At 38.0% G+C, this 27,705-nt stretch overlaps 1 protein-coding gene across 8 annotated transcripts in view; it reads left to right on the top strand.

Annotated features, from left to right (window-relative positions):
• LOC132636089 (uncharacterized) overlaps positions 1 to 26,954 on the top strand; it is a 48,548-nt gene extending 21,594 nt beyond the window's left edge. For 4 of the 8 annotated variants that reach the window (XM_060352786.1, XM_060352768.1, XM_060352794.1 and 1 more), the window contains exons 11-20: positions 2,262 to 2,395; positions 2,467 to 2,576; positions 2,683 to 2,725; positions 2,876 to 2,967; positions 4,456 to 4,504; positions 4,627 to 4,697; positions 14,481 to 14,600; positions 18,200 to 18,288; positions 19,133 to 19,178; positions 26,555 to 26,954. In XM_060352786.1, coding sequence (XP_060208769.1) covers positions 2,262 to 2,395; positions 2,467 to 2,576; positions 2,683 to 2,725; positions 2,876 to 2,967; positions 4,456 to 4,504; positions 4,627 to 4,697; positions 14,481 to 14,600; positions 18,200 to 18,288; positions 19,133 to 19,178; positions 26,555 to 26,587 — 787 coding nt within the window. In that variant the 3' untranslated portion in view covers positions 26,588 to 26,954. Of the gene's footprint in view, positions 1 to 2,261; positions 2,396 to 2,466; positions 2,577 to 2,682; positions 2,726 to 2,875; positions 2,968 to 4,455; positions 4,505 to 4,626; positions 4,698 to 12,275; positions 12,662 to 13,817; positions 14,138 to 14,480; positions 14,601 to 18,199; positions 18,289 to 19,132; positions 19,179 to 26,554 lie in introns of those variants that run through there. The other 4 variants (XM_060352811.1, XR_009581022.1, XR_009581023.1 and 1 more) reach the window with 4 other exon arrangements.
• The last annotated feature ends 751 nt before the right edge of the window (positions 26,955 to 27,705 follow it).

The raw sequence follows: 27,705 nt of genomic DNA, 5'->3' as shown, positions 1-27,705 counted from the left end.
CAGTGTAACTGCTACACTATTATGGGCATTATGCAACTTCCCGTAATATGATTGCTACTTGTATTTTGGGTATCCTAATATTCCTCCTTGATTTCCTTCTCTAATCCCAGGAAAGTAGAGAAAGATTTTGGATGCTAACGCCTCTTTTTTTGTAAGTAAATATGATATAACTACTGATTTGAGAACTACAAGATGGTTAAACCAAACAATGGAGTGTAGAAAGCACCACACAAATTGTTCTGCTTAAATAATGGTTTGTTGTAACTAGGAAAACATTGCTTTTCTGAGCATGAATTTGAATGATGCATATTGTTTTCCGAAACTGGAAAACATACTTCTCATTCTGTATATCAGTTGCTGCTAAATGCTTGGTTCCATAAGAAGATATGCATTTGATACTTGGCTAAAAGACTTTTAGACCACATTTTTTTCAATTATTCTATCTGTCCCAACTTTTGTGATACTATTTCCTTTTTAATCTGTCCCCAAAAGAATAACACTTTCGATATTTAGAAATAATTAACTTTAAACTTCCCATTTTACCCTTAATGAGATGATTTAAATCCCCACAATTGTCTATGGCTTGTTTGAGACCAAATTTTTTAAAAGTCTTTCCTTATCTAGTTTTTTTTAAAGAAGGTAACATATTTTATAAATAATCAAATAAGTAGCTCTTAGCACAAAGACTATGCAAAGAGAGCAAAGTTACAGGAACCCCAAAAAGCAAAAACCTAGTCCTGTAATAGTTACAATGACCCAATGATGTCAATTATCTTTGAATCTGGAAGGATGGGTCTTCATTTACTTGGAGAAGTCTGAATTGTTTCCTTCCGAGATACTTCAGTTTCTGTCTTAGTGTGTATTGTGTACTATAAAATTCATGGGCTAATCGAAATGGAACAAGATGTTGGAGAGGATTTGAATTCATGAACTCAAATTTATGAGCCTTGTGAGGTACCAAACTATTCTACTTTGCGCCAACTATAAGACCTAAAAACTAATAGATAAAACAAGGATTAGACAAAGAATGAAGCGACATACGCCCTCCTTCTTAGATAATCAAGGTATACATTCATTTAGAAGGATAAAGGCATCTGATTTTACGTGAGTAATCATGGTCCTCCTTATGCGAAATACTAGTACATTATCAAAGACCTATCCTTCGAGGGTAACATCCTTAAGACCATAACAGGGGTTCTGCCATAAAGTGGATAAAACTATGATTCACATATATCTCCTTAAAGTTCCTTCTGTACTCCCGTACCTTCAAGCCACATGCTGGTAGAGGCAATGAAACTCAAACGGCAAAACTTCTGTGCCATTTTTTCTACCAAAAGAAGCCACCTTAAGCAATATCTTTTACTGTTCTATGCATATATTCGATTAACACCTCTCTTAGCAAAACGACTAGGGTTCAGCTGCTCGTTTTCCGTCCATTGGTACATGAGGTGGTTAAGTTTTCATCCGCAGATGAACTCATTACCATTTTTGTTGGTTTTCCTTCTCATATCATTTTCACAGGAACAACCTGGAAGAAAAAAAAAAAGAAATATGATAAGGGCAATCCCTCTTCCAGTTCCAGACCATTTTTGCTCGGGATTGTGACTCCTTTTTCATGGAGAACTGGGACTAGTCATCACATGAAAAACCAACTGCTCCATGCTGGAAAACCATAGTCTTTGCCCAGTTTTAAATCAAGGAAATAAAGCAGCTGAAAGAATTAACTCACTTGGTCTATTTTCTGGTCTTGAGCATGCTTTGTGAACCCTGGTGGCCTGCACATCTAACATCTGGTGTTTCCTAAATTTTTGTTTTTCTGCTTTCATCATAATTCTTGAAAGAATACTATCCCTTCCTAACAATCTCCATATACACACCCTATGAGGGTCCGCACTTGTAAATAAAGAGAAAAAAGAAAAAATCAAGACACCATGAGGGAATGCTCTTTCATTGCCGATTGAACTTTCTTATATACCCCATACTTGCAAGTGATGACCCTGTGCTGCATTTCTCAAAAACTGGTTGGCCCAAAGAAACCGGCATGTGAATCCAGAGGCATCCATTTACCTGTCCCCCCAGCCCTACATATTAGATAGTACCCATACCACCTCCTTCTTTAAGTCTATGATTGAAGTGAGCAAGCTGGGATGAACTTTAGTTGAACAATAAGCTGGGGGATAATGAGTTTGTGACTGAGTATTTGCTATTACTGGAGTTCACAATTTTTTTTTTTTTGTTGCTCTGATAGTTTGAGACTGCAGGGATGTTCCGGGTCCCAGTAAAGATAACTTGTTTGATAGAAATGGGGCGAATGAGAGATTTGAGGACAGCACCAATGAAATCCGTCATAATCCTCCAGTGGGAAATGAGATAGGTGGTTCTTTTAGTTCGGAAGGTAATATATTTGTGTGTCTTTAAACTTGGTGGTTCAACTTGAACGGGTGCTAATGGGAAATCCTATCACAGGGGAAAGTCCTGGAATAGAAGGTTTTCAAATAATCGGAGAAGCTAAACCAGGATGTAGACTTTTGGGTTGTGGGTTTCCTGTACGTGGAACTTCTCTTTGTATGTTCCAGGTAATATGTTTACATGCTATTCAGTATTGCAATTGAGTTCCTAAAAGGAGCTTACACATTGATAACTAAAGTTATTTCTTCCACATCTTTTGTTTTCAAATGTCAGTGGGTCCGTCATTATCCTGATGGTACAAGGCAGTATATTGAGGGTAAGTCTAAACCTTTACGTAGCGGTTCTACATGTCTCTTTTTCATTATTTATAGCGTCTTAGTGTACACCATTAAAGAGATTCCGTTGAACACCACCACTTTTTAGCTTCAACATCTACTTTGGACTGTCATACCTTCATAATCTTCAGGTGCCACAAATCCTGAATATGTAGTCACTGCTGATGATATTGATAAACTCATAGCTGTGGAATGCATACCGATGGATGACCAGGGGCATCAGGTAGTTGATCTTGCCTCTCCCTGTCCTGAAATTATGTTCTACTTCGATTTATACTAAAAAGAAATTGTGTGCTACCCTTTCTTAAAAAAAATTAAAATAGAAAAGAAATTGTGTGCTACCAACTTAAAGTGGTGAAATCATGCAACCTCTTTGCTATAAGATATATATCTCTTTAGGAAATACTTTGACTGTTGAAACTGCTTGGTCCACAGATTTCAAGTCGCTTTGAATTTGAGATTAGTTACTTTTCACTCAGCTATTCACACAAAAACTTAGGCTGCATCTTATGTGTCCACTCTAGCACGCTTTCATGGGGTTGCTGGGATTGTGGCCCATTAGATGATTTTGAATTTGAGATTTAGCTTACAAGAATTTCTGATCTATGGTATGCTGGTATGCTTGTAATAGTTAGAGCAGTGGTTCCGACGAGCAATATTAATGAGGGATGCTTTTGCAGCAAGGATTCCACTCTTTAAATTTTCCTGGTAGAACCACTATGGATTTGACAAATATTTGTGTCAATTGTGTCGTAAACGTAAACTCGAAATTCTAAGAATATTTCCTTTGAGGGCATATGTTGAATTGAACTTTTCCCTAGTTAATTCTTTTTCAACAATTATGTTTCTATGTGATTTTGTTGTATAAAACAATCAACCTATCCAATGCAGGGAGACGCATGTAGGGGCATTTAGAATGAAATGGATTTTAACCAATTTGCATAATGAACAGTCTGCAATTTATTTGAAAATATACACTTTGTTTTCCTCTGAGTAACTGGGATGCAATGATTTTGTACTTCTGGGTGAATGTTCAATGACAAAGGCAAATAACTTTGTTGTTGACCAAAGCAGATCATATGAGACTTATTGTCAATGTGAAAAATATTGTGAATTTTTGCATCACACTCTCCTTATTATCTGCATTGCTTTTTGCTGCTCAACCTTCATATCCAGACCGGGTTCATACAGGAACCTGAGCCTCCTTCAATCTCATGCCTTGAACCTGTGAGGTTATCCGCTTTTGGTCCATCTCTTGAATTAGCCTCCCAATTATATTTCACATTAGATGGATTTGCCTTCCAAGAAAATGATGTTAGCCCTTTTCTTTATTTAGTGTTGCCTGAATGAGCACACGCGCTGTTTCGATCTACTCTTTTCATTAGGGGTACTGGTACCTGCATGAACAAGCCAACCAAGTTGACCCATTTTATTTTACACTACAGCTTTGTCTTTTGAGACCTGAAATGGATATGACCAGGGATATTACAATAACATAACATCATACATATTTAACCATACTTCAAACTATTTAGCTATTATCCTTTTGAATTTGTGGCTTTTGTTGAGTATCCTGTCGATTTAGTTATTTCACATTCAAAGATGATCTTGTAATTGATCTTAATTGTCTTCTATCTATTCTTCTTAGTTTTTGCGTGTTTGTACAATAATTTTCATTGCATATCTTTGTACTAATTTTTGTTATTGTCAGGGGGAAATTGTCAGGCTTTTTGCCAATGATCAAAACAAAATAACATGTGGTAATTAGCTTTCACTGTCAAAATATGTGAATTCAGTTGTCCACTTTGAGCAATAACAGTTTTCTCTTCTTGCTGGCTGTGCTCTCTGCAACTCCTTTTGATGAGTGGTTTGGTATTTGCAGACCTAGACATGCAATCAGAGATAGATACCCATATTTCTGAAGGCCAGGCCACGTTTAATGTTCTGATGCTTGTAGGTTGATTTTATCCAAATTTCCATTTGCTAATGGACATGAACTTACATGCTTTTTTCTATTTGTTCCAAATTTTCCTTTACAAATTGTTACAGAATAATGCTCCGGAATCAACTTTGTGTGGCTCCTGTGCTTGAACAAGATAGAGAACATACTAAATTAATGTTCTTTTTGATCAAGAGGTTAATAACATACTAAATTAGTGGAATTATGTACTTCATTAATTGTCAGCACCAAGAAAGTGGTCATGAGAATCAGGGATGGAGCTGCACCCAAGGGTGTGGCCTAGTGGTCAATGAAGTGGGTGGAGAACCATGAGTACTCAGGTTCAAATCTGTCCTAGTCTTTGTAGACATAGTTACCTGTTGCTGGTGGGAGGTGGCAGGTATCCCGTGGAATTAGTTGAGGTGCGCGCAAGCTGGCCTCGACACCACGGTTATCAAAAAAAAAAAAAAAAGGGTGGAGCTAGTCTGCACCTCTTGCCCCTTTCCAGCTGCAGAATGTTTTATTTAAGTTTTCTGGTATTACCCAGTTAAAGCTGAAAGAATTAAGAAGATATTCCTGTCTCTTGCTCTGAAAATATGGAGAAACAGATGATTGAAACTTTCAGATTCCACTCCCCTCAAATAGCATCTATTACAAATTGAAAAAGCCTCCCTTCATTTGATTCTCCTGGATCAAACATGAGTCATTCAAAGCAGTCCACCCAAAATAGGCTATCTAAGGGGTAGTTTTGTTTTACAAATCCGTTTCCATGGCCAGACTTCATTGTTGACACTTGACAGGGGAACACATCTTGTGTCCATATCTCACTGAGTAGACTCATTTACTGTCATTTGTCCACCACAAAGATTCTCTGCCTTCATTTACCCATTTCTTCCCTCCAATTTACCACATAACTGAGTAGTTTGTCTATTTCCTGATCGTGACAATGCCTTCTAAGAGTTATATTTCAGCTAGTGCCTCTCTACATTGAGCCACCAATTATTGAATTGTTTGAAATTTGAACAATTTTCAAATTTCATCTATGATTGAGTTTTCTGTTAGAACCCATTTCTCTATTCAAGAACCTCTACTTGATGTTCTCAAACAGTACATTTTAAATGTACATGCATATGTTGGAAAGGGTTTCGTTCTAATCATCTCATATTAGGAGTCGCATTATCGCGCTATAGTTTCGTGTGATTTGATTTCTGCTAATATCTGTTATTTTCTGTACTTTGATTATCTTACTTTATCTGTGGTAGCTACTGTCCCTATGCAAACTGCTTCAACATGGCTTAGTCGCTTTCGTTATTTTCATTTCTATTGAGCCGAGGGTCGCATTATCGCGCTATAGTTTCTTTTATGCTTTCTATTGAGCCGAGGGTCTTTCGGAAGCAGCCGTCCTACCTTGGTAGGAGTAAGGTCTGCGTACACTCTACCCTCCCTAGACCCCACATTGTGGGATTTCACTGGCTTCTTGTTGTTGTTGTTGTTGTTGGTTTCGTCCTAATCATACAGCAATATGGTCACTACACTGGTGAAGGTGCCCTTAGTAAATCTAAAGTATCAATAAAGTTCTTACTTCAGCTGGAAAATTAATAAGAAGTTACATCTAGTTTAAGCGGTTATTAAAATGAGGCATGTCTAGCTGGAATAGGTCGTTTGTCAGTTCCTTTTGTAATTTCCATCCAACTTATATCTTGGTATTGAATCATCTTGTGCAAGTTTTAGCTATTACTAAAAACTCATTTAGGTTCAATGTAGCTCAGTTGGTGTAGAGGATGTCAGTGGGATCCCCAGGATATGTAAGTTTATGATATAAAGGGAAAGCACTGCATTGCGTAAAACCAATTGCCCGAGCAGATGATATGTACTGAATACTGAAAAACCTACTTCTATGCTCCCTGCCTTTCCAGTTTATGTGACACTGTTTCCTATCTAGTCCGTTAAGAAAAGAATGACACATTTCTATATTTGAAAACAATTAACTTTTCATTTTCCATTTTACCCTTATAGAGAAACTTACCATTTATGGTTGTGTGACACTAGGTTGTTTATCTTCAAGGCCGGATCCCACGCTAAATGTTTCTAAGGGCAACAATGGTGAGGTTATGAGTTCTATACCAACAGAAAAGGGACTGAATCGGAACGGGAGTTCATTGGGCTTGCAATCAAAGTTTCTGAACCTTCCTTGTTTCTGGGACAGGCTGGCTTGTGCGCTACTAGCTTCAGTCATGCTCCAACCGTCCAACGACGGAGAAGGTGCCTGTGCATGCCGGCAACATAGAAATAGTTCAATTCGTCCTAGAAAAAAGGGGGAAAGGGCTGGTAATGGGTCAGGGGACTGTTTTTTTTTTTTTTGTTTTTGTTTTGTTTTAAATAACCGTGGTGTCTGGGCCAGCTTGCCCACACCTCGACTAATTCCACGGGATACTTGTCAGCTCCCATCAGCAACATGTACCAGGTAACATTGCCCACCAAGGCTAGAGCAGATGGGAAGAAATCACCTACTGTTTTTGTCTCCACTTCATTGACCACTAGGCCACACCCTTGGGTGCCGGGGAACTGCTTTTAATTCCAGTTTTGTAGATTCTTTGAGTGAAGGGATTGATTCGGCATCCCATCAGAATTTCAACACCTATCTGGAGATTAGAAGTAATGAAAATGGTGGTCAAGGGGTTGCAGAAGATAATGTTCTGCCCTTAGCTATTGTTGAGGGGGGAATAGTGTGGCTAGTTGGGCAGGAAGAGAAATACCTAAAGTTTAGAATTGTGAAGAGACATTGAACATAAAGTTGAAAGGGGAAGGGGTAGGGAAAAATGTGAGGGAGGCAATGGAGGGAAAAGGGAATATAGTGGTGTACAGGATAAAATTTAAAAGGAGAGGGTTGGTGTAAAGAGGGAGGAGGAGGAGGGGGATAAAGGTAAAATGGTTGTCCATGGAAGTTAAAATCATCATATGGAATGTGTGGGGATGAATGACCCAAATAAGAGGGTTGTTGAAGATTTTCAGATCGGATGTAGAAGGGATGGGTGGTCTTCTTTTGTACAATTTCACTTCTTCGGGAATAAGATCGGATACCAAGAAGTGGGCAATGTCAGCATACCATGGGGCTATATCATAGGAAAAAGCTAGAAGTTGTTCGTCCGGGAAGGCATCATCAATTTCAAGCTCTCTTGTTGGTCTTCCGGATTCCTCAAGCCTAGAAAAATGGTCCGCAACCTGATTTTTCGTACCTTTGCGATCTTTAACTTCAAAATCAAATTCTTGCAATAAGGGGACCCATCTAATTAATCTCGGCTTGGCATCCTTCTTGGCCATCAAATATCGAAGTGCGGCATGATCAGTGTACACCACCACTTTTGACCCCAACAAATATGCCCGAAATTTCTCAAAGCAAAGACACTAACTCTTGCTTGATCACCATATATTTCATTTGGGCTCCATTGAACGTCTTGCTAGCATAATAAATGGGGTGCATAATTTGACCGAGGACGACCCCAATAGCAAATCTGCTAGCGTCACACATAAGCTCGAATGGTAGTGACCAATCTGGAGTAGTAATGATAGGAGCTTGGTGATCCTTTCCTTCAAGTCTTCAAACGCTTTAAGGCACTTCTCATCGAACACAAATTTTGCCTCTTATTAAAGAAGTTTGCACATGGGTAACAATCTTTGAGAAGTTCTTAATAAATTGCCGATAAAACCTGGCATGCCCTAAGAAGCTCCGAACACCCTTGACGGAAATAGAAGGAAGCTTCGTAATAATCTCTAGTTTCGCTTTATCAAGTTCAATCCCTTTTTGAAAATTTCATGGCCAAAGACGATCCTTTCTTTCACCATGAAATGACCTTTCTCCCAATTAAGCCCAAGACTGGTTTCCTCACATCTCTTGAGTACTTGACCAAGGTGGTCAAGACACTCATCAAAGGAATCCCCAAGTACCGAGGCATCTTTGGAATGTTACCGGGGCATTGCATAGCCCGAAAGGCATTCGACTAAAGGAAAATGCCCCATAAGGATTAGTGAAAATCTTATTTTCTTGAACTTGCAAAGCGACGTTGATTTGATTATAACCGGAATACCCATCCAAGAAAAAGTAGTAGGATCTTCCTGCTAGCCGATCACGCATTTGATCACTAAAAGGTATAGAGAAATGATCCCTGGGTCCACAAAACTCATGTCTAAAAGTAAAAAACAAAGCATTAAAGAAGGCATTGAAAGCTTACAATGAATGGAAGATGACAAGAAAAGATGGAATATTCTCCTTAAAAGCTTGAATGAAAAGTTTATTCAATGCTATGGAATATTGTGTCTAAAATTCTGAACAAGATGACCCAGAAAAGCCCTACAAAAACTATTTATAAAGGTCCAAAAACGCGGAACAAATTTTGATGAAAATACCCCTGAGGATTCACTTACGGACCGTAAAAGGGAGTTACGGTCTGTACTTCATGCTCGGGCCTTCGTAGCTTTCTTCTTCTTAGGGTTTCATTTACGCCCTCCTTTTATGGGCCATAAAAGAGAAATACGGTCCGTAGGTTCATGCCGTAGTTGGATGCTCCAATGATCCCAAGTTCTGGATAAGACTTACAATATGGTTACAGCCCATAGCTATATTTTCCCTTTATTATACCTTTTCAACATATTTGCCCTTGCCATCTAACTTTAGGATCATATTTGCCCTTGTACTCTAAAAAAGGTATATTTATACCTACTCCATTATATCCCCATGTCCCACTTTAATATTCCTATGTGGCGCTTACGTAGCTTTTTCATAGGAAAAGTAAGATGGGACGTGGGGATTTAATGGAGTAGGGATAGATATGTTTTTTTTTTTTTGGAGAGTACAAGGGCAAATATGTTGAAAAAGTAAAACGAAGGGAAAATATATCTTCTTCTGTGGAATCCAGTGATTGAGAGAGTTCAAAAGAGGCTAGCAGGGTGGCAAAAGATGTATCTCTCGAAAGGAGAGAGAAGTGTTGATAGAAAAGTACCCTATCTAGCATTCCTACCTATTTAATGCCACTATTGCAGGCTCATGTTAGCGTGACCGAAGTCGTGGAACGGTTTCAATGGAACTTTTTATGGGATGCTGGGAGGGAGCAAGAAAGTTTCATAGTAAATTGAAAAATTTGTTGCGTCACCAAAGGAATAGGGATGAATTGGAGTGAAAAATCTCAGAGTTTTCAACGAAGCCCTGTTAGGGAAGTGGATTTGGAGGCTTGAGGTGGAGGAGAATGCTCTAATGTTGTTGGGGGGGGGGGGTGTTAGTAGCAGAGAAATATGGTCCTATGGGATCTCAGATTTAGGAGAAACCTTTGGGATTGGGGGATGGGAGAATTTCAGAGCCTAGTCGAATATGTGAAAATTACATTGCACACTCTATTGGATGTATGGAGACAGCGAGAGAGTAGAATGGATTTTTTACTGTTAAGTCCTACTACCATAAGTTACTAGGGAGCGAGGAATCTTCTATTCCTTATTGCTGTATGTGGGTCACCTAGGTGCCTAGGAATGTGTGTTTCTTTGAGTGCTTTGCAACTAGGGGAGCGATTTTGATTGCAGAAATCTGAGGAAATGGAGGATCACCTGTATTAGCGGGTGCTTCATGTGTAGATGTTGAGGCAAAGATGTGAATCATCTCCTATTGCATTGTAATGTGGTTGTTCAATTGTTTTGTGGTCCTTACTAGTCTGGAGTACAATGGGTGATGATGCGTGCAGTGAAGGAACCGTTGCAAAATTTGGCTCTCAGGTTGTGGTATAGGAGTCCATGGGCATGGATTGTCACTCCATTAGCCATTATGTTGGTTATAGGGAAATAGAGAAGGAGAGTTTTTGAAGGGGTTGAGTAAGATGTTGTAAAATTGCAAAACAGTCTTTTGTCCCTAGCTTCTTTTTAATGCACCCAGGAGGTTCCCTGATTGTATAGAAGATTTGAGTTCATATTTTGGTGTAGGTTCTCTACTTTTTTTGGGTATACAACTTGTATATGGGGTTTCCCCTACTGTAAAATTATTTACATTATAAAAAACAAAACAAATGTCTGGTATGTTTAAGTCACAAGTTTCAAAAGCTTTATAGCCACACAAATGTTATGGCATGTTTAAAACTACAATTTTCAAATGTCTTCATTTCTTTCTTAAACTCCGTACCGATTCAAACTATGCCATGTAAATTGGAAACGAGGGAGCAAAGTTCCGGAGGTGCATTTGTTATTGTATGCTGTCACCTAACTGACTGAAGAACCAGGTTCTTCAGCAGTAAACAAGAAGTAAAGTGCGGAATAATAAATCACACGAGGATTTTACGTGGAAAACTCCTTGTTCAAGGGAGTCAAACACCACGACCTATCTTCAATAGGATTTTCCCAAATCTTCGTTAAAACTCACGAACAGTTTTAAGGTTACAACTCAATAACCTAAGGAACTAACCTCTTAGTACCTTCCCACTCTATAATTCTCACTAATTGTGGTTAACTTCTTCAAAAGACTATGCAATCTAAGAAACCTTTACAACTCAATGCAACACCTATTACAAAACTCTAGTAAAGTAAATAGGTTTACAATTCAGAACAAAGAATCAAACTAACAACTAAAAACTATAAGCAATAAATTCTCCAGGAACAGGTTCTTCGTTGTTGCCAGTTGACTCTCTCTCAATGACACTGTATGAATATATTCTTGATAAATGCGGTAGTGTTTCTGTCTTCCATAGCATCAATGTGGTGCTATATATAGGAGTCGGAATGGTCGTGTCCTTGTATGTATTCTCCAAATCTAAACCAAACGTGGTTCAAGAAATCAATAATCCAATCCTTGTTGGATTTGGTTTGCGCGTCGGCCTCCACACGTTTTACTTCTAATTCCTAAGCTATTTATATGTTTGCAATTTTGGGAATATTTCCATGTCTTGACATTATATTCCTGGCATCATTGGATCAAGCCTTAATCCCAATTTCCTCGAGGAATTCTTCTTGCGTATGGAATAGCTATCCAGCTTGGATCAAATAGTCTTCAGTCCTCTGCAAAATACCTGGTTCTTCCAGTATTTCTGCAACCGTATTGCCATCATTACCAGTCCTTTAGGAGATCTGTTAAGGACCTGGTTCTTGTGTATGTTTGTCCATCATGCTTGAAGATGGTTTGTCAATCATCAAAATTTGAGTTCATTTTCAGCTAAAAAAATTTCCTCTTTTTGATGATGACAAACTCATAGCAGCTTCATAACTCTTCATGTTTACTCAAGTACAACTTCCCCTTATGGACCAGTTTCTATGTTGACAATTCCCCATAAGAACCAGCTTCCATGTTGATCAAGCTTTTGACTTAGTAAGATGTGATCTCACTTAAGCTATGTAGGGACTAACCTTCCATTCATTGCAAGCCTCTAGATTGCTAGGTGTAAGAACCTGATCATAGCCATATGTTTCCTGCAAACATCACTAGTGAAAGTACACGGACCAGGTTCTTTTGTTCAGGACAATTTTAAAAATTTTCAGATCAGATAAGATGTCTTCTTTCTCTACTTGTCCAGTACTCTTATGTGGGAACCAGGTTTGTTTAGGTTCATTTCTTTTCTTATTTTCAGACCGGTGGCACTTTCAGATCTATGCATATTCAAATATTGGCACATGCAAACATCTCTTAGTTCCCCCTTTTGGCATCATCGAAAAGCAAGTGTGTTAGTCAGGTTAAGTGTGAAGATTTATCAATATCAAACTCATGGTCACTGTGGAGGACAAGATGCGGGAAGCGAGACTGAGATGGTTTGGTCATGTGATGCGGAGAGACGCAAATGCCCCAGTGCGGAGGTGCGAGAGGCTGGCTATGGACGGTTTCAGAAGAGGTAGAGGTAGGCCGAAGAAGTATTGGGGAGAGGTGATTAGACAGGACATGACGCATCTCCAGCTTACTGAGGACATGCCCTTAGATAGGGGGGTATGGAGGACTCAGATCAGGGTAGAAGGCTAGTAGGTAGTCGCGTTTATCCTTTCTCGCGAGTAGCTGCATTGATCTTTAGTTTCTTGTCCCTTGATTTCTGCGAGTATCTGTTTGCACAGAATGGTTTATCATGGCTTATTCACTTTCGTTGTTTTCATAATTTCTTTGAATTGTTTACCCGTATCTAACCTTTCCTATGCTTTTTCTTGAGCCGAGGGTCTTCCGGAAACAGTCTCCCTACCTACGGTAGGGGTAAGGTCTGCGTACAATCTACCCTCCCCAGACCCCACATTGTGGGACTCACTGGGTATGTTGTTGTTGTTGTTGTAAACTCATGGCCACTGGGCTACACTAACATGAACACAGCACAAGTGCATTAACTGAAAATCCAATGATATTTGCCAACTCAATGAACTCGTCAAACCAAAACATTATGAGAATTTAATATGCATCATATTAAGCCATAAGGCCCAAAGCAGATATACAACTACATAACCTTCTATTACTGCCCAAAGGATAGTACAAGAGGATCTGGTATTAGAAGAACTATGTTTTTGGTTTTGGCTAAAAAGGAATTAAGGACCAGGTTCTCTTGCTGGAGAAGAAAAGGGGTTGGATGAGCCCCACAACCTGTCAAGGCGATCATTGGGAGCATCTTGATCTTTTCAGCTGCATATGCTGAACATTTAAAGAGAAATCCTTCTCAGACAGCCTCTAGTTTTCCTTTGCATCAGATTTGTTGTACTTCGAACCTGGTTCTTCCTCCAGAAGTCAACATTCAAAAAGTGTAGATCTGTTCAATCTTATTTCTTCAACATCAGTTTCTCATCATCCCTTGTTCTACTCCTTTTCTAAATAATTTTTGATTTTTGATTCACCTGAAGTATCACTCTTGTCAATTCTCTTAGCATCAGCATCCAAGGAGACTAGTTCTTTGTTAGAGTCACTTTCTTTTATCACAGACCTCACTTCCATATCTTCATGAATATCAACCTCCTCTTCTTTTTCATGTATTCTTACTACATCTTCTCTTGAATCGCTGCTTGTTTTCCTTCGTGATTTTTGACAAAACCTTTATCAACAGGTCTTTAAATTTCTTGTTATTGAACAAGTTTATAGCTCTGGGAAACTCAGTTTTGTGAACTTTGGGAATCTGAAGAAGTGTTACTAATGAGTTTGGTGTTCTTAGACTTGATAGGAATAACTTAGGAAGAGGTTTGTGAGGTCAATGATTCTGTTCGAGGCTGATGGCATATGTGATTTGACTCAATTTGCTTGGATGTTATGAAGAGGTCGATTAGGAAACTGGTTCGAGACATAGCAGTATGGATAGAGGCTTATGCAACTAACTACTGGGAAGGAGATACAGGCTATTCAAAATATTTTATTGATGACATTACTTTTGCCTGGATAGGCAAAGAGATGATCGATTTCACCTGTTCTTGGACCTATAGCCTCTCTCACAGTTACTGACGTTCAATTCTTCTTCTGGACACGTTTAGGTACCAGGTATCCTTTCTGTCAAAGCTAGTGTTGTAGATACAACGGCTATTGAGGAAACATTTCTTTTTAAGCTACCTGGATAATAAGCCCTGTCGAACAGAACAAATTAGAGAAATGAGTAAAGAGTTGAGAAATTCGTTGGTTGGGACTTACGATTGTTAGGTGCAACTCATTTAATATGTTTAATATATTAATTCATAAAATGTTTGGTTAGAATGGAATTCATATTTATGTTGTTCGGTGCTTTATTTAGTCAACTATGTTATCATTTGCTTAGATATCATGGCTGTCAATATGATGTGAGATCTCTCACAACAATTTCTTCTGAACTTTTTGGTCTGCTCAATAGGTTGACTCTTCTGAGAACTGGGAACCTGTGACTATATTTTTGCGGCGATCAAGCTTCCAAGTCAAGGTTCATAGAACACAAGCTGTTGTAACAGCAGAAATTTTTTCCAAAGAGTTGTCGGTATGTGCTTACTTTTGATGGATTAATTACTTAAATCTAGATTATTTATTAATAAAATTGTCTAATTGGTGCTCATCTAGCATGGGTCTGGAGAATCTGAGTTCATCATTTGCCTACGAATATATGATAGTATGAAGATATGCAGCCATAGTTACCATACATTTGATATGCACGTATACATTCCTGCATGAACTATAATCACATTTGGAAAAGTTCTTGATAAGAACATTCTATAATTTAGAAGTATATATTATGTAATTAAGGACTTAGATTTGGGAATATTATGGATATCAATTAGGGAGATCAGGCAATATTATGTAGATTAATTAGAATCAGTAGGGAGATTCAATTCCTATAATTGTGTGTTACTGCATGTGTGTCCCCTATTTAAACCTCAGTGGTTTGAGGATATGGCAGAGCATTTGCTACAATTCTCTTTTTCTTCTTTGTCGTTTTTCAACATGGTACCAGAGTCGAGGGTACTGTTCCCTTCTCTTAATTTTTGATTTGTCTCGTTATGCTACCAAAAAAAGAAGAAGAGGGAAACAGATGTCTAAAAATTGGAACTTCAATTCTTCTCTCACCAGTGCTTACCAGAAATCACACACAACCCACCTGTAGGAGATCCCTGGCCGCTGGCGATCCCACTGGCAGAATCCCATTGTTGGCAGAGGTGCGTGTGAAGTAAACGTGCCACCCTAATGTGGGACTTTTTTCTAGCTCATCACCTCCCTCTAGATGCCCACAAGTTTTTCACAATCACGACTCGATTCATTTCCTTCCTGGTCCACGTCATCTCAGTCTTTTGACGTTTGATTGTTCCTGCGAGAAAATAGCACTATCCAAATCTGGCACCTAGGCCTTGACAGGGCATAAATTACCAAGTAAACGCGCAAACCTGGAGCAGAATTCCGATAGAACACAAAATGGTCTGCTTCACTACGAGTCATGCTAAACTCTTGACTAACTGTGATGAACTTCAAACTAGGCTCGAGGAGAGTGTTTCACACCATAGAATGACTGGCGCAATCGACAAACAAGACCAATATACTCTCCTTGAGTGACAAAACCAGGTGGTAGCTTTTTACAAAACCCATCCTCAAGATCGTTGCAGAAAAAATCTTTCTTAATGTCCAACGGATAAAGAGGGCAATAACGAACAACAACCATGGATAGAAAAAGACGGACAAATTTTATTCACAGGAGGGAAAATATCATTATAATCAAGCCCAAATAGGTGAGTGTAACTTTTGGCAACAAGAGAAGCCTTAAGTCGATCAATTTGATAATCTGGACCAACTTTGACTGCATGAACCCACTGATAGTCAACGGTAGATTTACCTAGAGGTAGAGGACAAGCTCCCAAGTACATTACAGGTGTGTAGAGCATACATGTCTTTGATTATATCTTGTCGCCATTCAAAGGACAAAAAAGACACAAAATAATGGTGTGATGATAGACGATAATAACTCAACCTCAAAAGCTAGTTCATAAGGTGAGAATTGTTGAAGACCATATGGAGACAACAATCCATTTTATCCACCAATGTGGGACATTTAACAACCCGCTTCACGTAGCGTGGACAATAACAAAGATCCCTAATTGATTGTAATTATTGTTGACCATATCGACATGATTCTACCATTTCTATACAATATTCTTAACATGAGCCTCTAAAGTACCTACGTCAATATTGGAGACTTTTCCATGAACTCAATTATTGCAGAATCTTATGGCGCGCTATCCCATTTGCCATTTGTGTGGTTACCTATTTCTCCAAGTTGCTTCGGCTACTATTACTACGCCTTAATCCCAAACAAGTTGGGGTTAACTATATAAATCCTAACTTCTCCATTTAAGCTCAACTCGTGTTTATCATCATACCAAATAAAAATAGGAGTGAAAAATAAGTTAAAATACATAATGGTAATAATATTAATATTAGAAGTTCTCTAACTAGACTAGATCCTATTTCCTGCTTGTAGATATCACCTGTATGGATCTATTTCTCCAAGCTCCTTATGAAACTTATTGAAAATGTTTTTGTTCACTTCATAAAGATATCAATGGATCACCTAGACAAGGATTCTTCTGCAAAGCAGGGAACATACGATGATTTTTGGTTATTTTGATTCGGAATGGTAGTGATCTCCCTCATTTAAACAAGATCAAGCATGGAAGTAGATGTTGAGCTATGATCTTAGCCACATGTGAGTTTATATGGTCAAAAAACCTTCTTCAAGACTTGAAATATGAAGGGAAAGAACTGATGAAACCTATTAGTGATAGTCAAGGTGCGCTGTATATTGCTTTCCCATGTTTCGCGGAAGAATGAGACTACCAGAGATAGATTGTTACTTTATCTGAGGGAAGTGTAATATGAGATTACGGAATCATGTAGAGTGTTAAGAGATTGTTACTTTATCTGGGAGAAGATTATTATGAGATTATAAAATAATGTAGTGTTAAGAATGTTCTATAATTAAAAATAAGTATGTGATATAATTAAAAGAGTAATTTATTGAGGAGTTAGATTGTGAAATAATGTGGATAGCAATTAGAATCAATTAAGGAGATTAGAATATATTATGTACTTAAATTAAAATCAAATATGAAAATCCAGTTCCTTAAATATGCATTTTTTGCTTCATATATAACATGTGCATACAATATCTAAGTACCATTAGTTTGAGGGGTAACCATGATGAACGTGTCCAAAATTCTTCTTCCTTGTTCTACAGTTCAATTGAGATGCAATGCAGGTGAGTCTGCAAGTTTACATTGAGTAGCACTATTATTAGAAAAATCATCACAGTGAGATTTACAAATACTGTTGAAGTGATCACTGTCAGCTTTGGAAGACAAAACGGTCTTATTCTTTCTCTTAGAAAAAAAAAGGGACTGGATGTGGAGCTCTAGACTTGGTAGACTGATGTCTTGACGTTTGATTTGTGGTTAGCTCACCGAGTTTCCAATGGAAAGAAGCTGCTGGTTGCGTCCTGGATTTTATTCTCTTTCATGTATTTTAAAAATGTAATGATGCAACTATACACGGGTTTAATAATTGAATCATCATATAAACTGCTGAGGCTCAATGATGCTGATTGTCATAACATTCCATTAGTTGGAGCGATTAACACATTAGTTTTATGATTTCTTGTTGTAGGGAGGAAGAGGATGTAACCAACTAACTGTGTTTTGTAAGCACATTAACTAACTATTGATAGGTTCATATGGCTCATTCCTAAAAAGGTAGGAAACATCTATATAATAATAGTAGTAGCAAGCAAAAGAAGCTCATTTTATGGTGGTTTAGTCATATTGTTCTTGAAGTTTCTAATGGCAATTCTAGGGAGCAAAAATTAGTAATTTAAAAATGTTGAAGACACCATTATTGATCAATAGATGGGTAAGTTGCTTGTACTTAAGGGCGGGTGGGTGCGAAGGGGATCAATACTCGTAAATTGGTGAAAATATATGGAAGACAGGCTTAACTGTACGGTGGTAAAGTTCTTGAATCTACAGAAGGGAAATATGTACCATCATCTGATATATATTGTCGAATATTTGAGTGTAATTCTGTCTCTTCTATGTGCAGATCAAAATTCCAGGTGGGCTATCAACACAGTTTGTTATCACATGTTCCAATGGGTCTTCACATCCCTTCAGTACAAACAACGATATAAGGTACTATATCAATCCCTTAACTTAGCATCTTTTTTGGGTTAAAATCACGTGAGATTGAAAAATTGTCAGTTGTCCTATAATGAATTCATGAACAGGGTATATAACTTGTCAACTTTTTTTATTAGTAGGTTCAACCAAGTCACGCAAAACTAAAGCTGTAAGCAAACCATTGAAATGGTATTGAATCCACATCAACAACATAAGTAAATAGTGATAGATTTGTTGAAGAGATTAGATTTTGTCACCTCATCTGTCTTTAAGTTACATTTCTAAAAGCGCCTTAGGATTACATGTCTTAGAGTAATATGTAGGTAAAAAGGCACCCCCTACATGTTCTGTATCATTTTAATTAATGAAAAGAATCCAAATATTCATAGTGTGGAAGTATTTATTAATTATTCTGCAGTACTATGCTAGGCATGGTTCTTTGATGCGTATGGATTTATTTCAGATTGTTGCATGCATTGATAGTTCCTGTTGTAAGTGGTTTGTCAACAGCTATATGTATAATAATCCCACTGTAGTTTACCTAATTATTCCATCTCTTATAATCTGCAGCCAGAGTACTAGAAGCACCTAAGTTTCAGCTTATATTTTTGTAATTTCATGAGATTTAATTGTGTACATCTTATGGGGAGGCAACTTTTCATTTATCATTTTGAAAAAGAGGGCTCAGCTGTTATCTCTTTTGGTGTTTGTGTTCTTGGGTTTGTTTGTCACCCAAGAATTTGGTATGAGGAATATGTTGTTTCCTTAATTACAATAATATTGTTGAGTCAGATTTTGATTATCTTTGTTCTTTCATTTTTGAAACCTAAGTTGCTGCTTTCTTATTTCTATCTAGAATGCGTGATACTCTTGTGCTGACGATGAGAATCTTCCAAAGCAAGGTATTGTTTCCTTTTCGGTATTCTGAAATATGGGGTTCTGAAATTTGACTTCTTCCTTTTTAATTAACCATTTCATATGATTTGCTACTATTTCTCGGTTTACTAATCATTATGCGCATCTATGTTTGTTTATTACAATCTAACTACGACGTTTCCTGTATATTGATGCTTAGCTAAATTCTGGAAGTGTGGGCATCAAATATTGGGTAACGTATTTAAGTCGTACTGTAGTCTGACGCTAGCACCAATTGGACAGTTTTTACTGCAAATCTATCTAGTCCTGAATCTTTGAAAATATAAACAGAATTGTCATCCATGGACACTAATATTGATCCGCTAGACTGCACTAAACTGCTACGCCTTTTATATTTGCTAACGTTTTTCTCTAATGCATACAAGAACAATTACGCTTCATTTCCAATCAGGTTGGGGTTGGCTATATGAATGGTCAATGATCATATTTGTCTGTTAGGCCAACATGTTACAAAATAAAAAAATAGTAGAAGTTCTATATTTTCTATCAGCATTGTGATAAATAAAGGAGAAAAATATTATTGAATTGTGTATCTAGACACTAAATTACAATCCTTTTCCAAGTAGGATACTATATACAAATCCTATTCCTGTTCTTATTCTAACACTCCCCCTCAAGCTGGTGCATACAAGTCATGTGTACCGAGCTTGTTACATATGTAACTAATACGAGGACTAGTGAGGGACTTAGTGAAATTATCTACAAGTTGATCACTCGACTTCACAAAATTTAGTAACAATATCTCCGGAGAATATCTTTTTTCTGAAAAAATTGACGGTCAATCTCAATGTGCTTAGTCCTCTCATGAGATATCGGAGTTGATGCGATATGAAGGGTTGCTTGGTTGTCACATATAAGTTGCACCTGACTGATTTCTCCAAATTTTAGTTCTCTGAGCAACTGTTTAATCCAAACTAGATCACAAGGTGTTACAACCATTGCTCGATATTCTGCTTATGCACTAGGTCGAGCAACCGCACTATGTTTTTTACTCTCTAGGACTCCAAATTATCGTATGCTAAAACATAATATCCAGATGTAGAACGTCTATGTGAGGGTCATCTTGCCCAATCAACGTCTGTATATCCAACTATTTACTCGTGGCATCGATCTCGAAGAGTAGTCTTTTCTTGGAGCTGACTTTATGTACCGCAGAATGCGGACAACTGCATCCCAATGACTATCACAGGCGGAATTCATAAATTGACTTACAACACTCACAGAATTACAAATATCTAGTCACTATGAGATAATTCAACTTACAAATCAGCCGCCTATATCTTCCAAGATCACTGAGTGGTTCCCTCTGTCCTAGCAGAAGTTTAGCATTATGATTCATAGGAGTGTCAATGGATCTACATCCCATCATTCTTGTCTCCTCAAGAATATCTAAGGCAGACTTGCGTTGCGAAATAACAATACCTGATCTGAACCCTCAGGGGTTGGCCTGGTGGCAATTGACTTGAGCCTTGGGGTGCTCCCTTTCAAGGTCTCAAGTTCGAAACCCGCTGGGTGCAAACAATTTCTGAGGGCCATCAGACTGGGGAAACCCTGAATTACCCGTGGTGCACTTGCGGGAAACTCCTTGCCGAGGGCCTGTGCACCCCCGGGATTAGTCGGGGCTCAAAGAGACTCGGACACCCGGCGCTAATCAAAAAAATAAAATAACAATACCTGATCTGGACTGAGCAACCTCAATACGGAGAAAATACTTCAATTAGCTGAGGTTTTTAGTCCTGAAATGTTGAAAGATGTTGCTTTAAATTAGTGATATCATCCTGATCATTGGTGGTGATAACGATATCGTCAACATAAACCACTAAATAAATGCAGAGATTTGGAGCAGAATGCCGGATAAAACACAGAGTGATCAGTTCCACTACTAGTCATGCCAAACTCCTTAATTATTGTGCTGAACTTCCCAAACCAGGCTCGAGGAGAACGTTTAAGACCATAGAGTGACATGCACAACTGACATACAAGGATACCAGATTCCCCCCGAGCAACAAAACCAAGTGTTGCTCCATATAGACTTCTTCTTCAAAATCACCGTGGAGAAAAGCATTCTTAATGTTCAATTGATGAAGAGGCTAATGACGAACAAGGACCATGGATAGAAAAAGGCGGACAAATGCTATTTTAGCCACGGGAGAGAAAGTATCACTATAATCAAGCCCAAATATCTGAGTATACTCTTTTGGCAACAAGGCGAGCCTTAAGCCGATCAACTTGACCATCTTAACCAACTTTAGTTGCATAAACCCAATGGCAACGAGTAGTAGATTTACCTGAAGGAAGGGAGATAAGCTCTGAAGTACCACTCGTATGTAAAGTAGACATTTCGTCAATCATAGCCTATAAGAAAGTGCTTCACCTATAGTCTTAGGGATGGAAATAGAGGACAAAGATAATACAAAGGCACAATGGGTGATGATAGACAATGATAACTTATGAAAGTATAGTGAGGTTTAGCGTTATGAGTGGATCGCATACCTTTTTGAAGTGCTATCGACTAGGAGGAGGAAAGTTCGCAGTAGGTGCAGGGACATGAATCATCTGGGCCTGATGCTGGACGCGGACGAGGATGATAAGTCAGGAGTAGTGGCACTACGGTTAGAGATGTAGAAGTAACCGTACATTCCGCCAAAGTCGGTATAGGCAAGACCTACGAGATATCAAGATGATTAGAAGATGTATAGTAAGATTGAGACTCAAAAAATGTGACATGGATTGACCTATGGTAACGACGAAGATCAAGTGAGTAGCAACGATACCCCTTGCTGAGGGGTGTACGGACAAGATGTCTGTTGAATAATTCCCTGGTGAGTCATAAGTTGTTGAAACTGGGAAGATAAGTATTCTAAGGACCACTACGAAAAGTACGAATAGAAACACCAAATTGATTTTGTATTTCAGCACAAAAACTATTGAATATAGAAAATAACTCATAACGATCTTTCATTAAGAAAATCCATGTACATCTTAAATAATCATCAATGAAACTAACAAAATCCCAAGGTTGAACTAACTCTACTAGGACCCCAAATATCAGAATGAACTAATGAAAGGACCGACTTTGAACGATTTTCAACTCTATGTGAAAAGGTAGTGCGGGTGTGTTTTTCAAGTTGACATGTCTCAAAATCTAATGTGGATAGACTAGACAATCTAGGCACCATCTTCTGTAGCCTGGATACACTCGGATGTCGCAAATGTTTGTGAATAAGGTCTGAAGGATCTATAACGGGGCATGCTGTGGAGGAATTAGGTGAGGTAAGATAGTAACAGCCTTGTGATTCATACCCTGCACCAATCGTCTGTCCCGTACTGCGGTCCTGCATAAGCAAAGAATCATAAAAAATATTATGGCACAATTTAGGGCACACGTCAAACTATTGACAGATGCAAGATTAAAAGGACAACCAGGGACATAAAGAACATGCTTTAGAGTGACAGAGGATAGGGATCTATCTTGTCCAATTCGTTTTAGTTTTCTTTGGATCCAATTGGCTGGCTAAAGTAAAAGTAGGAAGAGATTGTGAATAAATAATAGTTGACAAAAGTGATTTGTTACCGGAAATATGATTAGAAGCACCTGAGTTCACGACCTATGGTCCAAGGATACTAGACTGTGAAGCACAAGCAAACGAATTACCAGCAACAGAAGTATCAGCTGAGCAACCGAGGCTACTTGTGGAGATGTCTGCTTACTTGCTCGATACTGAAGGAACTTATTATATTCCTTTCACATAAAGAAAAACCCTTACTATCTGTAGTGTCAGTTCGAGCAATAAGAGCATTATTGGATGGTTGACCATGCAGGGTATATCATGCGTCATGATTGCATCCAAGCCTATGAGTATAACTACATTTAGGTTGAGATCTTCCAAAATGAGCTCCTCCTCTTCGATTCTCCATAGATTGAGTTATTCGATTTTCTGTGGTTTGACGTGCGAGAACAAAGGAATCAACTGTTGGTGATGAAACCACTGTGTGACTGGGAGGCGCGGCAAGGCGAAATAAATGAGAGAATAGTTCATTAGTTGTAGGAACCGTAGGACTAGCTAAACTCTGATCACGCACCGAATCAAGGTTAGTAGGTAGTCCAACAAGTGGAAGAACTAGAAACAACATCCGTCTTTGCTCTTGTTGCTTTTCAACGTTCGTAGTGACTGGCATTAATCTCTCAAATTCCTCCATGACTGCCTGTACCTGTCTCAAGTAAGTAGACATATCCGATTCTTGTTTCTTTAAGTTTTGTCATTCGAGATATCACGTTATAAATGCGAGATATGTCATTAGTAAATAAAACACGAGTCTTTTTCCAAACTGAATGACATGTCTGGAGTGGACGAAACAACGACATCAACTTGGAATCAATAGATTGCCACATGAGACTACATAATTGAGCGACAACCTTCTCCCACTGTGCTTTGGTCTTTTCATCTCCTCACTAGCCTTTGCCTTTTCATCAACCATACTAGCCTTAGCCATTAAGTGCTTTTGAACACCTTGACTCTTGCACGACAACTCTACCGAGGAAGCCTAAGCTAAATAGTTTGAACTTCCCATTAACGGTTTGGAAGTAATCGTAGGGCTTGAACTTCTGATTCTCGTTTTTTGTAATTAAAATAAAAAATCCGAGAGAGATGGTTCAAAACTTCAAGAAAGTCTGACCAAAGAGGAAAACACCAAGTTTCTGCCGATAAACAGAGTCCAGAGGCTGAACAAAATCCAAAAGTGTTGGATTTCGCCGGCAAACTCGCCAGAAAAAATGGAAGTCCTCGGAACTGGAAGAAAATTATATGGGTAATCTCAGAATTCCTAGATGACCCTGACATGAAAACAAAAGCTGAAAAAGTGGCAGGGAAACTGACTGGATTCGCCGATTGGAATCTGGAAAAAAAGTTGAGGGCCCTGCTCGGAATGTCTGGGTGACCCACCAGGAGAAGAGCAACTCAAAAATTGAGTGGAAAATCTAAGAATCTTCTCGGCGCGTGTGGGCTCCTGAGGCAAGGTCTGGTTTGGTTGCCGGACTACGGTGAACCTCCTGGTGGTGTTGGTTTTCACACAACACCGTCAGATATGAATATTGATGCGGATAGCCACTCGGGTCACCAGAGGATTGCACTGTAACTGAATTCTTTCTTCCCACTGTAACTGAATTCTTTCTTCCCAGATGTCGCTGGAATGACGCACAATGATAATTATCTCACCAATGATCTGATGCCATGTGAGAAATAAAGGAGAAAAGAATTATTGAATTGTGTATCTACATTATTACATTGAGCCCTATATATTGGCACTACATTACAATCCTTAATATACAAATCCTATGTTCCTATTTTAACGGGCATAAAAATCTGAGATAAGGTTATGTTACCATAGGACTTAAAAGTAAATGTACTGACATGGCTAAAACATTTTCCCAACTAATTGGACCTGTATAGATCTTTTCTTATTGTGGCCTGCCTTTTGCTAAGGTTGCATGGATTCTCGGAAACTATAGGTCTTTCAAGATAACTTCTTTTCATGTGATTTGGGGTCTACATTGTCTCCTTTTAACACCGTCACTCATCATGGTATCGCTCTTTCGATTAACAATTATCGGAACCGAACTTTGGTAATACTGAATTGAATATCGTACGCTCACCTGCCTTCACACGCCATAGTATCACACTTAAAGCAGGACATGACCAAATCACGTCAAGCGACATTCTCTCATTTTTTAATTCTCAATCTGTGCTATTTGCACACTTTGGCCAATTCTTTTTTAATTTTGTATGACCACCAATTCATTTTAGGATCCACATTTGCATGAACTAATCTTATGGATGTGTTGGGCTTTAACGACTCAACATTAACTCCTATATAGCATTGCTTGTCTTATAACCTTGTATTTATTCATTCATACGTTGAAAAGGGACCTTGGACCTAACTCAACTCCAAAAGTTAGCTCACAAGGCTAGGATTTGTCCAATATCATATAAGGAGACAACAACTCATTTCTTCAACCAATTTGGGATTTTAATACCCGCGTGTTCCTCCCTCCTCCCCACCCCCACGACCAGATTTTGATAGCTAGACCATGGAAAACATAACATGGGTTCCTAACATTGTAACAAAGAATTGGGGTGGTATAATTCTAATACCATGTTAAGAAAATGGATCTTGAACCTAACTTAAATCAAAAGTTAGCTTGTGAGGTGAGGATTTCTCAGCATCATATAAGGAAACAATAGTCCATTCACTCAACCAATCTAGGACACTTAATACCTTAAAAAGATTTCATGAAGTTTGTTGAAGATGTAAATAAGTAAAGAAATGTGTGCTCTCTCCAACGGCTTAAGCTTTTCAATTGAGATGGTAACAATTGATTAAAAAAATGAGATGGTTGGCTCTTCAACATGATTCAGAGCGGGCAAACATTCTGAATTCGAGTCTCACCACCACTCATTACCAAAAAAAGGTTTCACGTGTTTGACCCTGTGAAAATATTTAGGCAAGCGCGTGAGGAGACGTGTTGAAGACTTAAGTAAATAAAAGTGTTCTCTAACCAATTTAAGCTATTAGATCAAATGATCATACAATTCAACAGAGTTTGATAACTTATGTCTAAAGCATGTCTTGTATGTTTCCAGTGTTATTTTTTTTTTCTTGGTTATGTTGTACTCCCTCCATGCCGTTTTATTTGTCCAGTTTGCATTTTGTATCCCCTTAAAGAAATCATTAGTTAAATGTTTATTTTACTGTTTTTTTTTTTTTTTTTTTTTTAAATTCCCCTCCCCTTTTAATCCTCCTTTGTTGGGGCTATTGCTTCTTTAGTGACTCGAAGCCATGACCCTGTGGTTGTAGTTGGGGGATGCTAGCATCTGAGCAACCCCCTCTTGTCAAAAAATGTTTATTTTACTAAGTTACTTTTATTAACAAATGTAAATTTGACTACTAGTACTCCAATAAGATCGGGAACTAGTTACTTGATAAGGGTAAAATTGAGAAAAATAGTCAATTGTCTCTTGATTTGTTAAAATGGACAAGTAAAGGAAAAAATTATTGTAGTATACTGAACAATGAAAAGGGAGTGGAGGGAGTACTATCTAGAAGGTTGCATACACAAAAAACAACTTAAGTAATCAAGATTTTTGTAGAGTGGACATGATATTTTATTCTTATGATTTAGCTTGAAGTATTAAATCTTATTTACTGATTACTTTGCTATAGAAAAGATTACTGATATTTTTCTTACAATTTTGTGTTGAGGAATAACTTTGTTAGTAAGTTTTATTTGACGCTACAGATTCATAAAAATGCTGCCTAAGTTTACCCCTCACTTTTTGTGCAGGCATTGGATGAGAAGAGGAAGGGGAAAATATAAACCTTTACTTTCTGTATAGGTGCATTATTTATGGCCATTGTCATTCTTTATATGAACCAATAAAAAAGTTAACAATAAACAGCAGGATTTTGATCAACAGTTTTAGCAATTAGGCAGAAAGGTACTCTTTTTTTCTTTCTTTCTAAAGTTTGTAGTTTACTTGTAACTCTATACGGTGCTTACCTTTGCACCATGTGTTGTATCAATGTATTACATGGTCTTTTTTGCCCCTGTGGCGTGACTTGTCAATTTGTATCCCTTTGTTGTACTTATGAGAAATCAGAACCAGTGGCTGATTATTTTATTGATTAAATCAATGATATCAATTCAACTTTTGTTAATAAATGCGGTAATATTTTTAGTCAAAGTTATATCATTATTTAGGTTAGTATATTTTTCTTCAAAATTTTTGCCTCAGTTCCTTGGATCCATTTAGCATGTAATGGATGTTTAATGTGAGGGCTCACAGGAATACTGGAATGCTATAGTTCAATGAATATAACACTGCAGACGAGAAAATTTTGGCCCATCAGTCTCACCATGAGCATTCAGAGGCATTATGCTATTGGTTCCAAGAAAATATGATTATGTTATTCTCTAGATTGTAAGCAACAAACTGTAGATTGGACATCTGGCGGACACAAACTAACTAATGCCTGAGTTGAAATTCTGTTATTGACTGCAACATTGAAAGAGTATATTGGTAAGTCATGGATTTTGGGTTTATTTACATCCATTCCTTATGCTTTCAGGAGTCTATTAGGCTTATTTCTCCAGTATTTATTGTGTTTGTCACTTGTTTATAGATTTTTGAAGTTAAAGGATCAAAAAGAACAAAACAGCTGAAAGCGAGAGAATGCAGTCGCATCTCGCTGTTGCGAGTAGACCGCATAATCAGAACATAAACAAAGTCAAAATTACCTGAGATGCCCAAATTCCCTGTGAATGCACCTACCCCACCAGGTAGGCGAACCATCCACAACCGATTAAGTCAATTTTTACCTGCATATTTTGCGGAAAGAAGCAAATAAAGCCATTTAAGAATCACAAACTAAGTTTCATCATAAATATATAGGTATAACCACCCAAAACCTGGTGTCACAAATACAAGAACTATT

Source organism: Lycium barbarum, chromosome 1 (assembly GCF_019175385.1).
Source record: "Lycium barbarum isolate Lr01 chromosome 1, ASM1917538v2, whole genome shotgun sequence".
In the NCBI taxonomy this organism is placed as follows: domain Eukaryota; kingdom Viridiplantae; phylum Streptophyta; class Magnoliopsida; order Solanales; family Solanaceae; genus Lycium; species Lycium barbarum.
This window is presented reverse-complemented; position numbering and strand designations above follow the sequence as displayed.